General features: G+C 58.5%; 1 protein-coding gene and 1 long non-coding RNA gene across 2 annotated transcripts in view; one reads left to right on the top strand and one right to left on the bottom strand.

Moving 5' to 3' along the window:
* The window catches only part of LOC119111940 (fibroblast growth factor receptor-like 1), a 33,479-nt gene extending 25,794 nt beyond the window's left edge, over positions 1–7,685 (top strand). Inside the window, exons 3-8 of the mRNA XM_037235823.1 lie at positions 317–589; positions 1,770–1,966; positions 3,293–3,446; positions 3,876–3,991; positions 4,992–5,226; positions 5,933–7,685. Of these exons, the coding sequence (XP_037091718.1) occupies positions 317–589; positions 1,770–1,966; positions 3,293–3,446; positions 3,876–3,991; positions 4,992–5,226; positions 5,933–6,270 (1,313 nt within the window). The 3' untranslated portion in view covers positions 6,271–7,685. The remainder of the gene's footprint in view (positions 1–316; positions 590–1,769; positions 1,967–3,292; positions 3,447–3,875; positions 3,992–4,991; positions 5,227–5,932) is intronic.
* A 243-nt stretch (positions 7,686–7,928) lies between these two features.
* On the bottom strand, positions 7,929–9,217 carry LOC119113193 (uncharacterized). The gene is made up of 3 exons (XR_005095848.1): positions 9,173–9,217; positions 8,733–8,805; positions 7,929–8,026 (listed from the first exon to the last, which is right to left on the bottom strand). It is a non-coding gene; the product is annotated as an uncharacterized LOC119113193 (long non-coding RNA).
* Positions 9,218–13,478: the final 4,261 nt, after the last annotated feature.

Genomic DNA, 13,478 nt, shown 5'->3' with positions numbered 1-13,478 from the left:
GCGCTAATCCTCCGCTCCTGCGTGCTCGGCGCTGCCCCCCCCCCCCGCCCGTGCGCGCTCAGTGCTGCCCCTCCGTCCCTGCACGCTCAGCGCTGACTCTCCGCCCCTGCGCGCTCAGCGCTGACCCTCCGCCCCTGCGCGATCAGCGCTGACCCTCCACCCCTGCGTGCTCAGCGCTGCCCCCCCCCCCCCGCCCCTACGCGCTCAGTGCCGCCCCTCCGTCCCTGCACGCTCAACGCTGACTCTCCGCCCCTGCGCGCTCAGCGCTGCCCCTCCGCCCCTATGTGCTCAGCGCTGACCTTCCGCCCCGCCGCAGGTCCACCCGTGCTCAGCCAGCGCGTCTCGCCGCACCTGGTCGTCCAGCTGGGCAATGACGTGCGTCTGAGCTGTCCGGTAACGGGCACGCCGGCGCCCATGATGGAGTGGCGCAAGGACGGCGCGCAGATCCACGACTCCTGGCAGCGCTTCAGCATCCACGCCAACACTCTCCGCGTGTCGCGCGTCACGGCCGACGACGCCGGCGTCTACGTCTGCGTCGCCGTCAACGGCTTCGGCACGAAGCGCGTCACCACGGAGCTCTTCGTCATCGGTGAGTGGGCCGCGTCGCCGGAGGGAAGCGCGGGGACGCCTGGGAGAAGGCGATGCCGATATTCGGCCCTGCGACGGGAGACGACTGACTTTTAGGATTCAGCACAGCACGTAAGGAATCTGGCGGCTGGCGCGAGCGATGACTGCGGATAGAGCCGCGGAATTATGATAAAGGAGACTAATGTTGCCGTGTCAGGTTTCTGTTGCGTCGTAGTCAAATTAAAAAGCAGATTCAGCTTCATTTTTGCAGCTTGCCGAAAATAGTGCGGCCCGACTCCACTCGATGAGTCTCCGTTCTTTGTCTGCTGTACCTTCACGTACGGGCCCGCGAGCTGAAATGTAAACAAGGCGATAAATTGGCCGGCTTTCATTAACTGCGGAAAATATCGACCCGCGGCGCCAATCCTGTGTCTCTAGGGCACACAGAATAAAACCGCCATCGTCGCCCTCGGTGGCAGGCCCGGTCTCATTTCCCGGATATTCACCCACACGACCCCTGACATCAGAGCGACAGCCTGTTCAGCCAGAGCCGGACAAAGTGACCGACCCCTTTGAAGCCCTGGTTGGAATGCGAGCGGGCGTCGCCGACAGACGTGCGCCACTCTCAACAGGCTAACGCCGCGCCGTCAATGCCGCAGACGGCGCGGCAGTTGCGGGAATTTTACATTATTCCGTCCCGTGACGTCGTTGGCCTCACTAACTTTACGCTATTCATATGCATATTGCACGCTTTCCGTTATTGCAGGCGGCATTCGAAGCCTCCCGAGGGAGCGCGCACCCGCTGCGAGCGCAGAGGCGGCCATAAAAAATACAGATGATTTCTCTCATGTAATCAAGAGCGCACATTCGTCGAGTCGCCAACTCAGCTACAAAACAGCCCCGCGCTTGTGAAAGGAAGCTTAATCTACATTACAAACACAGCGAGCAGTAAAAATGCTCCTTCCGCTCCGAGGATAGCTGTGGTGAATGTCGCCCTATGTCCACAGACGTTGTAAAAGTGTTAGACTTGAGGAGTAACGTCTGAGCCCACTGTGCTCTCCCATAATCATACCGACATGCGATAAGTCGTACTTGCCGCCCGCACCGAGGTCAATGCACGGGATCGCTGACTTGTGAACGACATCCACTGAGCCTCTGTCCCCGACCTAACCTCACCTGACCTCACCGTGACCTCCGCGCAGATCCGAACGCCTCGGGGCACTTTGATCAGCTGTCGGGAGGCCGCGACACGGCTGACAATCTGGTGACGTCACGGGGTCGGCCTCCGGTCATCCTGCTGCCCAAGCAAGGCAGCACCCTCCAGGGCCCGGTGGGATCAAGGCTTCAGATCAGCTGCGTCACCTCCGGCTACCCGGAGCCAGAGGTCAAGTGGTATAAGGTGAGCGAACGACCCGAGCGACGCGCGTGCTGGGCTGCATGAGCCATGACCGGCTTTTGCGGGTACTTTACTCTGCGTTAAATTTTTGACTGGGATGAAGTGCGGATCTTTATATAACAGATATGCAGACCGTTATATAACATGATTTGCTACACCACTTACTTAGCTGTATGGATTCCAGAATTACAATGAACGGCTCGTGCAGATCTGGAGCGATCCATAAATCCGATTTGCTGCAGTTATTCGATTTAGTCCGTGCCACCACAAACGCAAGCAATGATTTCATTATCGTCAAAAATAGCAAAAGGATAGTGCTTGACTCCGCGATGCGCTTGCATGTACCAGAAGCAGAACTTCTGAACAACTGAGGCAGCTGATTAAGAAACAACAGTTGTGCTGTGAAAAATGGCAACTTGCCATTTTGCATTACCTTACTGAAACGCTTGCCCACTGTACAGTACGCTTGGCCACCTATAAGGCAGCCAACGTGGTCCACACCACATGTGTCAGTTTTTAGCTCTGTATTTCATTGTGCAGCGCAATCATCATGTATTTTGATGCACGCAAAGCTGATACCGGACAACTCACGTCGGAGGTCTGTTAGAAGAGGCGTACAGGAACCGGTCGTGAGGAGGTCGGCCAAGTCGATTCGCATGCCATGCCAGCATTTCAGATGTTTTTTTTTCGGCCTACGCGATGAGGCGATGACTTTCCCGCTATTGTCCCGTCGTCAAAGGGTTGAATATGGTGCGAAGACTGCTCGGCTAGAGATCTGAGAGACTCATTATGGATCAGCGGTGTATTTTAAGTGACAAGTGGGCTCGAAAATTTGACGCATCGAAGTGCTTGCGCGTGCGCAAATGTAGGAAGACTTTAGCAAAAGAGCTGTCATTATCGAGCTTTTCAACGGAACACGTGCCACACATTTACTGAAAATTTGCGCGTCTTTATGCTGCTCCACGTCATTTATTAAAAAGTGTGCTGGTGACGAGTTTACTCGCCATGTAAGATTGAAAACTTTCTGATGAAGCGTGCAATATGAGGAGGGCTCGCAAAACTATGTGGCCCAGTCTAGTGTTTGAAGAGCCAGCAACGAATCATGCAACGCCGTGACATCGCGAACCTCATGATTTGTGTACCCCATCTTGAAAAAGAAGTACTGGTTGAAACTCTCACGTGGCTTCGGCACGCGCATGCATCACAGCCGACGGCCTTCTCTTTAAACTTCTGACCTCCCGCTGTCCTTCCAACCTGCTTACGCCGATCATTTCTGGACAGATCCTTGCGCTGACCTGCGCGCCACCTGACCTGACCTGACCTCCACAGAAGGGCCACGCAGTCCTGCCGTCGACGCGTGTTCAAGTCGGCGGCGGCCAGCTGGTGTTCACGCGCCTCGTCGAGTCGGACGCCGACGTCTACATCTGCGTGGCCGCTAACGTCTTCGGCTCGGCCAATCACAGCTTGACGCTGCGTACGACAGGTGGGCCTGAACACGCCGCCAGGTGGCTCGCCGATCGGGCCATTGATCACGGCTAGTCGCTTCCTTTCCTGTTACCACGCCGCTGTCGCCGCAGGTCGCGATGCACTGAGCCACCGGCTATGGCGACGACGGAACGAAATTGATTGCGTGATTACAGCACGCCGCGTTGTAATGAGTTTGCGCTGTTATCGCGACCGATGGGTTTTATGATGCTGTCCCTATTGATTTACTGCTGACCGTGTAAATGATTGCTTTTCTCATGGCCGGCCGCCTGTACTACACGGGACGTCGTGCATTATTGCGCAGCCGGGAGCGACAAAACGGTCGTAACGGCGGGCGACAGCTGCCCCGCTGACGGCGTATTGACGTGCCGCGACACTGTCGCGACCGCCGCAGCCAGCTGACGCCCCGCTCGGGCCCGGTTTACAGAGCCCGTGTCGCCAGACCCCGTGTTCCTCGGAGCACCGACCAACACCACTGTGTACGAGGGCGACACTGCCGTCATGCAGTGTCGCGTGCAGAGTATCTCCAAGGCGCACATCAAGGTGGGTTGCCGGGCAGCAGACTGGTGCGAGAGGACAGCGCTGTCGACGCGCGGGAAAGTGACAAGACGTTTGGATGTCGCGTGGCATGAGCCCTTATCACAGCCGCTGAGCAGATATGGGTGACGTAAATTTGTAAACGCCATCCCACAAACGAGCTGGCATCCCTTTGCGTCGTATCTTTCAGACTTACCATCACTGAAATGGCGTCCCATTTAAACGACGTAGCCAAACCGGCTGCCCGGTCGCCAACAGCCGGTCGTGGACCATCGGACCGCCGCGCGCGAATACGTCCGCCCGGCTGGTATATTGACGGCTCCAGCGGCGTGCAAATTGGCGGCTGGGTTTAATGAGCTTCATCTCTTCGAATCTGGGTCTCGTGCGTCTCAATTAGCCGCGACGCGGCCGACGCCCCGACGTGATCGACGTTCGGGTCGCGGCGAGGATGGCTTCCACAAAATGAGGCTCCTGCTGAATACAATGACGCCGGACAATTTATTGGCGGTCGGCTTCGCCGGGTCGGCGTAAGATGGCGTCGTTTGATTTGATTCACGCCACGGCGGCGACAGTGGCACGTCAGAGCGGCACGGCCAGCCGGCGCCGTCCATCGTCGCTGCCACGCGATGTGACGGTGCAGGGCCGCCACCCCGGGTCCGCCGCGCTGGAGCGTCGCCGCAGCTGGCCGTCGGCATGCCCAGTGGTCGCGTTGTCAGTGGTCTGACTGGCAATGGATAAGGAAAACCCAGATAGGAAAGACATGCGGGCATTGTCTACGGCAAAGCACACGCTCAAGCGACTGTTGCTGGCGAGCGTCTTAAACCCATCGATGGTGGCAACTGTTTGCTGAGAAGCCCATACTCAAACAACCATTGTTTGGGAGAATGTTTCAAACTCGTAACCACCCAGTCCGTAAATATTTGGAGAATAGATCCCACCTCGGCGCGCAAAAACCGCACCTGTCTCACCTGCCACGCGACGTAACATCGCCGTGTCCCTCCCACAGTGGGTGCGCAAGATCGGGCCCAGCGCCGGACCGGCGCTCAACCAGACCCTGGTGGAAATCCAGGGCGTGCGATACGCAGTCATCTCCGGCGCGCACACCGTCCAAGACGGCCACAGCTACTTCACCAAGCTGACGCTGCGCTCGGTCGTGCCCAGCCAGGAGGGCGTCTACGTCTGCATGGCCGCCAACGACAACGGCTTCGCCGGCCGGGAGGCGTTCCTGCACGTGGCGCCCGGTAAGGCGGCCAGGGAGTGCGGGCCAAGCTGGACAGACTGTCCTTAAAAAACGAGCAGAAAAAAAACATCTCAAGCAGCTAATGATGCCACTTTAGTAGAAGCGGATGCTGTGGATCTCTTCGTTTCTGAACCACGTCATGCTCCTATGCGACCTAATCTTTGCCGTGATGACCCATGCCTTATGGGACTCTCCTCGCTGCTCCACATTTGCGTTATTTCAGCACGACTCCTATGGGCTTCGAAAGGGAAGAAACTGGCTTGGTTTGGTTTTGTATTAGAGCCCTTTCGGCCAGAAATGATTATTTCAGTGCTATGGGATGAAGGGAAAGGGTTAACGGTGGTGCAGGCTTGCATGCGCCTGAGGGCCACCCGCCATGCCTTAACCCGCGCATGCGCGCTGTGTACCCAGTCGGGGTCCCCCTCCCACAGGGCTATCGGCCCACACGTGGCTGATGTATGCAACCTCCCCCGGACAGGCGGGGTGTAGCGAGGATGCATGGTGAAGCAAGAAAGAGGATAAGAGGGACGGATGAGAAACTTGCTCAAGCTGTTTTCCCCACTCAGCTTTTGACAGTGGCGAAAACCCTACTCATCCACATCCCCATCAATCCTGCCAATACAATGGCAGTATTGCAACGCACACAATCGACCCTGGCGCCTGCCGCCGTCGTTATGGCACGCTGACTACGACGCTGTCGGTTCCAGCGCCGCCGGACTCAATGCAGGCGTTGCTGATCGCGCTGCCGGCCGTCGCCGTCGTCGGCTTCGTGCTGGGCGCCATCTGCTGCCTGCACCGGCGCCGCAAGACGCTACCGCCGCCTAGCGACAACAAACACAAACAGTACGCGCCGAGCCTGCCGCCGGGCGGCGCGCGGCCCAACTACGTGACGCAGCGATACGCTGCCGACGGCGACCGCGCCGTGCGAACAGTGCTGATGCCGCCGGGCCAGCTGTGTGTGGACGGCGGCAGTCTCTCGCGGACGCACGTGCCGCCGCCGGCGCCCTACGACTACCGCCAGTTCCGCCACCTGGACGTGGTGTGATGGGCGCCAGCGGATGGCGCGAGATGTGATCGGACGCTCGGCGAACCGTGCGAGACGCGGGAGACGGGACCGTGCGAAGTGACCTGGACGCTGCGACGAGCGCTGGACTCCCGCCGGCCACGCCCGATGCTGTTTTGTACCCTTGACTCTGTGAGGACCCTTCGCGCCTACCGCCGCCGGGGCGGTGTTGTTTCGCGCCTGTGGCGCAGGTGCCCGCGGCCGCGCAGGCCTCGATTGTCGCCGCGCCCTGCGCGTGAGCTTCGCATCTAGTCATGTGTGTAGCGGGCCACGAGCGGGCCCTTGTCTGTACTGCCAACCGTGTCAAGTGCGCTGCCAACCGTCGGCGATGTGTTCGATATGTTACGTCGTCCCACGCACCTGCAGTTACAGCAACGATTTTATTTATATCATTCCTCGGAGAGCACAGTAATACAGATCTATAGCTGATTTAGTGTTTCCTTGAAGCATCATTATGCGGGAAAAGAACACCCGCGACTGATTAACTGTATCACATCATAGGGCACACACCAGCAACAGCAATCACAGGGACTAGGAGTTCCCACCACGTCGGCCATTTCCCACCCGTCGCCCCAGACAGCCGCTAGAGCAAGGGTCACACCATTTCGGCAGCGGGCCGCAGCAGCCGAGCCTCGCCGGCAGTCACGCTGACTGCAGAGAGGCGGATGGGCCCCGCGGCCCGCGCGCGGGGCCAGCCGCTGCCACCGCGCCCGGTGACCGGCAGTGTCCGGGGCGCGGCAAGGCACGGCGAGTTCGTCGAGATTCGGCAGCGCCCCGAGGCGCGGCCGCCGCACGCCCTGGCGGACGGCCGACGAAGCAGAGTTGTGCGTCGGATCACATGAGGGCGCGCCGATCGCGCGCCGGAAGCCACGGCGGGCAGGCGGGCGCGCGCGGTCCGCGCGGAACGCCTCTACTAAGCACACGATCACGCACACGCACCCGTCCACGCACACGCAGGCACAACAGCCGAGTGGCGCGCGACGCCAGCGAGCCGGCGACGGCCCCCTCGACACATCCACCCATCCGCCGACCACACATCTCCCAGCGAGCCACGCACGGGATTCGGTCTCGCACGCCCGCTGACGACTCGGCCGCAACGCTTCCCCGCACATCCCGGTGGACGGCAGCGCCCGGCCACCGCCGCGATCCGTCATCGCGGCATCTCGGTCGGATAGTCGCGGTCAAGCCGGTGAGGGGCCGGAGGGCGCCGCATCGCCCGCACTCAATTAAGACGACCTCTCGCGGCGCCGGATAGAGTAGCGCCGGGCCGACACGGCCCAGCTTCGCGGCGCGACTGATCGCTCCCGGTGCCCCTCTCCCGGCTCCGCCCTGGCGCAGCGTCCTAGTGTGCGGACGGCTCGGCCTGGCGACCGTCAACGGCGGCCGGGCGGGGCGGCTTCCTCTGGCCGCGCATGCCGACCAGCCGGCCGGCGGCCGGCGCCACCACGCCCGCCAGGCCGGCGGCGCGCAACTGCGGGGCGCCGCGGCCCGGCCGCGCCGCCGGCGCGCGCGCCACCGCCACCGGCCGCGCCGCCGCCGCCGTCGCCGCCGCCGCCGCCGCCGTCACCGGCTGGGCCGGACTGGCGGCCGGCGGAGAGACGCGCGCCGAGGCGCCGCTGGCAGCGGCCGACCGCGCCGCTGGACCGCTCGTCTTCTGGTCTGGGGCGGCCGCGCGCGGCGGCGGATCAGCTATCGACACGGCCTCCACCGACTCGGACAGTGTCGACAACACGATCTCCTGAAAGACGGCGCAGAAGTTTTAGTTGTTAATTTGTGTTTCTTTGATTTAATGAAGTAAAGCATGAAGAACCGTTCTCCAAAACGCTCTGGTGAGTGATATTAAATGCTTCCCAACGGCTTGTTCGCGATGACATGCCGGTTCACGTTACATAACTTTCCATGAGAATTTCCAGGGCAGTGCGTAGACCATGTAATGGCTCAGATCAAAATAACGAGACACCAGATTCTTTCCGACGTCAGGCCAGCGCCTTCCCCGAGCCTGTCCTGCCCCGTTGTATGATTCGCCCCCCGGTTCGTGACGATACTCGCCACGACGGTCGCAGGGCAACCATATCGACAGAGGAGAAAAGAGAGCCCAAACTGGACAGACTGGCGGCCGACCCCACTGGCGGACAGTCGGCTCCAATCATAACTCATCAGTGCCACAATGTCACTAGCCAAACATTGATACATGCGCACGAACTGATGATTTCCAGAACGCGCTCCGATATAACAAGCATTAGTTTCAAAGCATCCACACAATTAATGTTCTCCATAAGTTTCAGCAACTTTAACGACAAACCTTGCCTGTTCCCGACCAGATCCCCTGCATTGCACGGATCGCCCCACCTGACACCTGCTAAGAACGCAACAAAGCCCCCTCGGCTTCACAGTCTTCCGCCCCGGGTCGGCCCCCTCCCCCCGTCCTCGGCCGCCGGTCTAACCTGCACGAACGCGCTCCGGTCAGCTCTGCCCAGCTGTCGCTCGCCTTGCGTCATCTCGTCCTCGTCCAGCACGCTGCAACGGCAGACGGCGTCAGCGGCGGACGCGGACGGCCGGACCGCGCGCAGAACGCGTCATCACACGGACGTCCTGTCAGGACGCCGCCTGGCGACGCGGCACGAAGCCGCGAGCGCCTCACCACCGACTGGTCACGCGTTACCGAAGGCGGCGGCCGGTAACTATCTGCGACCCACGTCGCTGAAGGCGGGCCCGCCGGCACGAAGACAGTTCATGTTTATATACCGGCGTGTCCTCGTAGCAACTTGTGATAATTACAGCGAAAAACGACGTCATTCCTAACAACTACCGACGAACCGCGTGCCACCACGCGGCGGGCCGGGCCGCCCCTCCTGCCCGCCCTCGCCACCGCCGCCGGCCTGACCTGGCCAGCAGGAACTGCGAGCGTCCGGTGTCGGCGTCGCCGTTCTGTTGGGCGGCGGACGGTGCCGGGCGGCGCGGTGCGGCGGTGGCGGCCGCCTCGGCCGGCGGGGCGCCGCCGCCTGCGGCCGGAGCGCCTGAGCCGGGCGCCGCCTGGCGGCGTGGCGGCCGCTCGCTCCGCTGTCTCACCGCCTGCGCCTGTCGCACAGGGAGCAGTCATAGGGCTGGGTACAAAGAGGGCAGCCTGGAGACGCACGGGCTACAGGGGCGCGGCCGACGCCGGCCGATGGGAGACAGATGCAGGGTGTGAGAGTGCCATAGACCCGCGCGGGTGGGGGACGTAAGCTTAAAAATGGCTGGAAGGATGTCGAACACACAATAGATGGCATCGCCGCCAGTAATGTAAGGCACATGACCAGGATTAAAAAAAGACGGTTAGAAAAAGTTCTGGGGCGGGAATGCGAGAGAGCACGTTACGGGATGATCATTCTACCGTTACTTCCAATGCCATACGAAAGAGTGATGCCGGCGTTCATTATGGGCAGGCGCTGCCTCCTCCTCCCCCAGCTCGTGTTAAATAACTATTACTGCCGAATGCATGTCAGCCACGACCTGATACACCCATGGGAAATACGCAAACAAATCATCGAGCATGAGGACACCGGCAAGCAGCGGGCCACGTGCCGACACGCTGTGACGGGAAGGGCAGAAATCAATACATTGTCGAGTCTGCATTTGTTTGACTTAAGGGAAACACGCTACCTTTTTGCACTTTTTTATTGCTTGACCAGATGCCTTTGATTTGATCAAAACAACCAGTTTCCTCGAAACACTTCTGAATCGCTGATAATGTCAATTCGAAGTAGCCGCTCCCGCAGGAGAAATCTCACTGGATTCCCTGCTCACCACTATGAAAGCGATGCATTTAAGTTGCCTTGCTTTTTCTGTGCATCTTATGTTATGCTCGCAACACATTTATCTGCCGAAATGCTTTTGTAATGCATGCTAGGGAAGCTTGGATCACTCCGTGATGAAAAAAATATGCAAACATGAGGCTATTGTCCAGCGCATTGAACGAAACGTTATACTACGACTTTAATTTCTCCCCTATGGTGTTTACCCCCCCCCCCCCCCCGGCTTTTTTCGAGGCGCACTTCGGCTTTGGAAACCAGAGTCAAACGATGCACTTCCTGGTAGCTGGCCCTTGCCCCCCGTCGTGCCAATCACGAACGTTGATTGGTACTGACGTTATCCATATACCGTACCATATCCATACCCGTAGATGTGCCATTTTTAAGCCCGCAGGCCCGCAGTGCGCGGGTTAAAACAGCTCAACAGCGATACCTCTAACCCGTAACAGCCGACAACGGCCCACAGCAAATACTGCCGTCGCCATGACGATGTGGGATGTCGTGACGGCGGCGGTCGTGACAACTGCAGTTGTCTCGGACAGGGGGTACGCTCCGGAGCTACCACGAAAGGAAGAAGTGTAGCGTCGTTGCAAAGCGTTGGCAGCGTAATTTTGACTACAAAATCATTAAAATGTAGATCCTTATTATATTTTGATGATACAGCAGTGGCACTACGGAATGCTTTAAATATTCTCGAAAGGTGGGACGCTCCCTTTATTGCCGCCAGGAAAGCGTTAAAATCGCAGGAAGTTGTTGGAAGTATCATGCACGCCAACAACTTTCTTACGCGCTATCAGCACGGAAGGCATTCAGCCCCTGGTTTTGCAGCATGAGTTCAGACGCCTTATCCTGACTCATCGACCTCCAACATACCAGACGGTACTGGTTAAACGACTCTATATGTTCAACGTGGCCGAGAACTGGCCTCCACAGTTCGTGGTGGCTATTACTGCTGACTGGACCCATGGCATGAGCTCACTGCTAGATCTTTTCAAATATCAACACAATCTCAGCGTTTCTTTCACTCTGGATCACACCGCGCAAAACGTGTCGATTCTATTCATCGACGCCCTTTAGTGGTGCGGCAAGATGAAAGCTATTTCACAGAACTCTACTTAAAACCCGTGGACGCCCGGTCATGCTACGTTACAATGCGGCACTCATGGCTGCTATGAATACGGTTTGTATATCTCAAATGAGGACAGCGCTGCGCGTACCGTCTGATCAACGACCATGTGATCGCGGTCCAACTGTCCCTTCTTTTCCATGGTAATGAATAGCAGGAACAACGAGCGAGGTCTTATGCTTGTGCCGCACGCTCTCCGTTTAACTACATCATACTAGCGAAGAACTACAGAATTGCTAGCCAAACAAGACAAACTATGGATATGTGACGCTCCCTTTTATAGATAGCGAGCTGTGGAAATAGGCCAATGCCACCGTACCATCCGGTGTCTTGCACGGCCTTGGTAGCGTGAGCTTAAGGTCCCAATTTAAAGTCAATGTTAACACCAGCGCTAGCGATCCCAACGTGTCCAGCTGGGAGTAAGAGTTGTCATAAATGAGGTAATAGACTGAAAGAAAAACGCACGCGAAAAAAATGTAGCATATAACATTGCCTGCAACCTATGCCTAAAATATTCATATTTTTTAGCAACAGCTTAGGAAAGCGCGGACCTCGAGAGTTCTTAGAACCGCAGCACATTCGTCACCTCTGTCCGACGTCCAGCACGCCACGGTCATCATATCTGGCTTTATCAGCTGCTTTGAGCAATCTTTTTGATGACGGTGTCTGCAAAAGTTCGGAGCATTTTCTGGATTTAAGTGCCCGTTTTTTCGTTCATTTGTTTTTTGCTTAACGTTTCTGAACCTTCCACTTGCGATCCTTGCGATCATAACTAAGGCTTGAAACGCCGAATACTGTAATTATGACCAATGTGTGCTCTACAACATCGTTTCACAAATAACTCCTTTTATGTATGTATATATATATATATATATATATATATATATATATATATATATATATATATTCGCATGTGTATCACAGTATTTACTACGTTATTTGCTTTTTCGGTATAGTTCACGCCGGCTGGCGCTATTCTCCCAATCCCATGAAACGGCGCCCACCCTGAGAAACGCTTCCCACTCACACCGATTCCACATCCCATTGCGCCCACACCTGGTCAGGCCCGACACCGCCAGCGGCCGCCGCGGCGCCCGACTCGTCCGTACCTGCAGCTGCTGCAGTCTGGAGGCGGTACCCGAGCCGATGGTGCCGGCGCTGGGCGCGCCCGAGAGCGACGTGGCGGCGCGGCGCACCCCCGACAGCTGCGACAGCAGCTCCGTGATCGGGTCCATGGACTCCCTGCCAGGCGACGCCGCCGCCATCAGTCACGACGGCCCGCCACAAACGAGCGGAGCATCAGCACGGGCCGGCGCACGAGCAACGACCGGCAACGTGGCCCGGTATTACCGGCAGACGTATGCCTCCAGGACGACTTGGTTGGGCTGGCACGCCTCCAGAACAGCCTCTTAATCCGCTCGGCACGAGAGCGAAAAATGCGAACTATTACAACCATGCCAGGTGCGCTTTCAGCCCAGAGCTGCCCCATCATTCCAGCCTGCCTTCGTGACCCGTCAGCTGAAGTTGACGTTAACAGGCTCATGCGATAACGTATGACCATGGCTTGGGAACACTGGCGTGGAGTCGTCACATCCCACATGTGGCCACTACTAGATAAACACCAGCGGTTAGTGCTCGCTTCGCTCGTGAAAAGGCGACGCCGCTGGTACTTGCAGTGCCGCCACCTGTGACGTAACATTGCACGTGCAAGTCTCACAGCAATCCGTGAACACGTCTGTGCTCTGCGTCTGGCTACAAAAACGCGTGCGAACAGAGGTACGTTCAGAAATTAGAGAATTGGATAAACAAACAGCCAATAGCAAACCTGCTGGCACACACAAAGCTAGACACACAGTTTGTGTGCAGACCACGCTCCAGTTCAACGGGCCTACCCGCGGGCTGCATAAGGCAGTGACCGCCTGACCCCTCCGGCTGCGGGCGCACCTGAAATGTGTGTTGAAGCGGCGGATGCGCGGCGCGCCGCCCGTCTGGCCCGGGTGGGGAACGCGGCGCGCCGGCTGCCGGCCGGCCGACACCTGCTCGTCACCGAACGAGATGAGGTCTCGGGCCGGCACGCCGCCGCTGCCACCACCGCCGCCACCGCCGCCGCCGACGCCGCCGCCGCGTTGGTGGTCAACGCTTAGGTGTGTCGGCAGGTCTTCGGTCACGTGGTTCGGCTCACCACTGGGCACCGATGCGCAGACTGGACACACCTGCGAAACATGGGGAGACGTGACACTCCGTAGGCACGTCAGGGTCACACAAACGGAGCA

This window comes from Pollicipes pollicipes, unplaced genomic scaffold (assembly GCF_011947565.3).
Source record: "Pollicipes pollicipes isolate AB1234 unplaced genomic scaffold, Ppol_2.1 Scaffold_7261;HRSCAF=8764_pilon_pilon_pilon, whole genome shotgun sequence".
Taxonomy (NCBI): domain Eukaryota; kingdom Metazoa; phylum Arthropoda; class Thecostraca; order Pollicipedomorpha; family Pollicipedidae; genus Pollicipes; species Pollicipes pollicipes.
The sequence above is the reverse complement of the archived record's forward strand: the minus strand, read 5'-3'. Positions and strand labels throughout refer to the sequence as shown.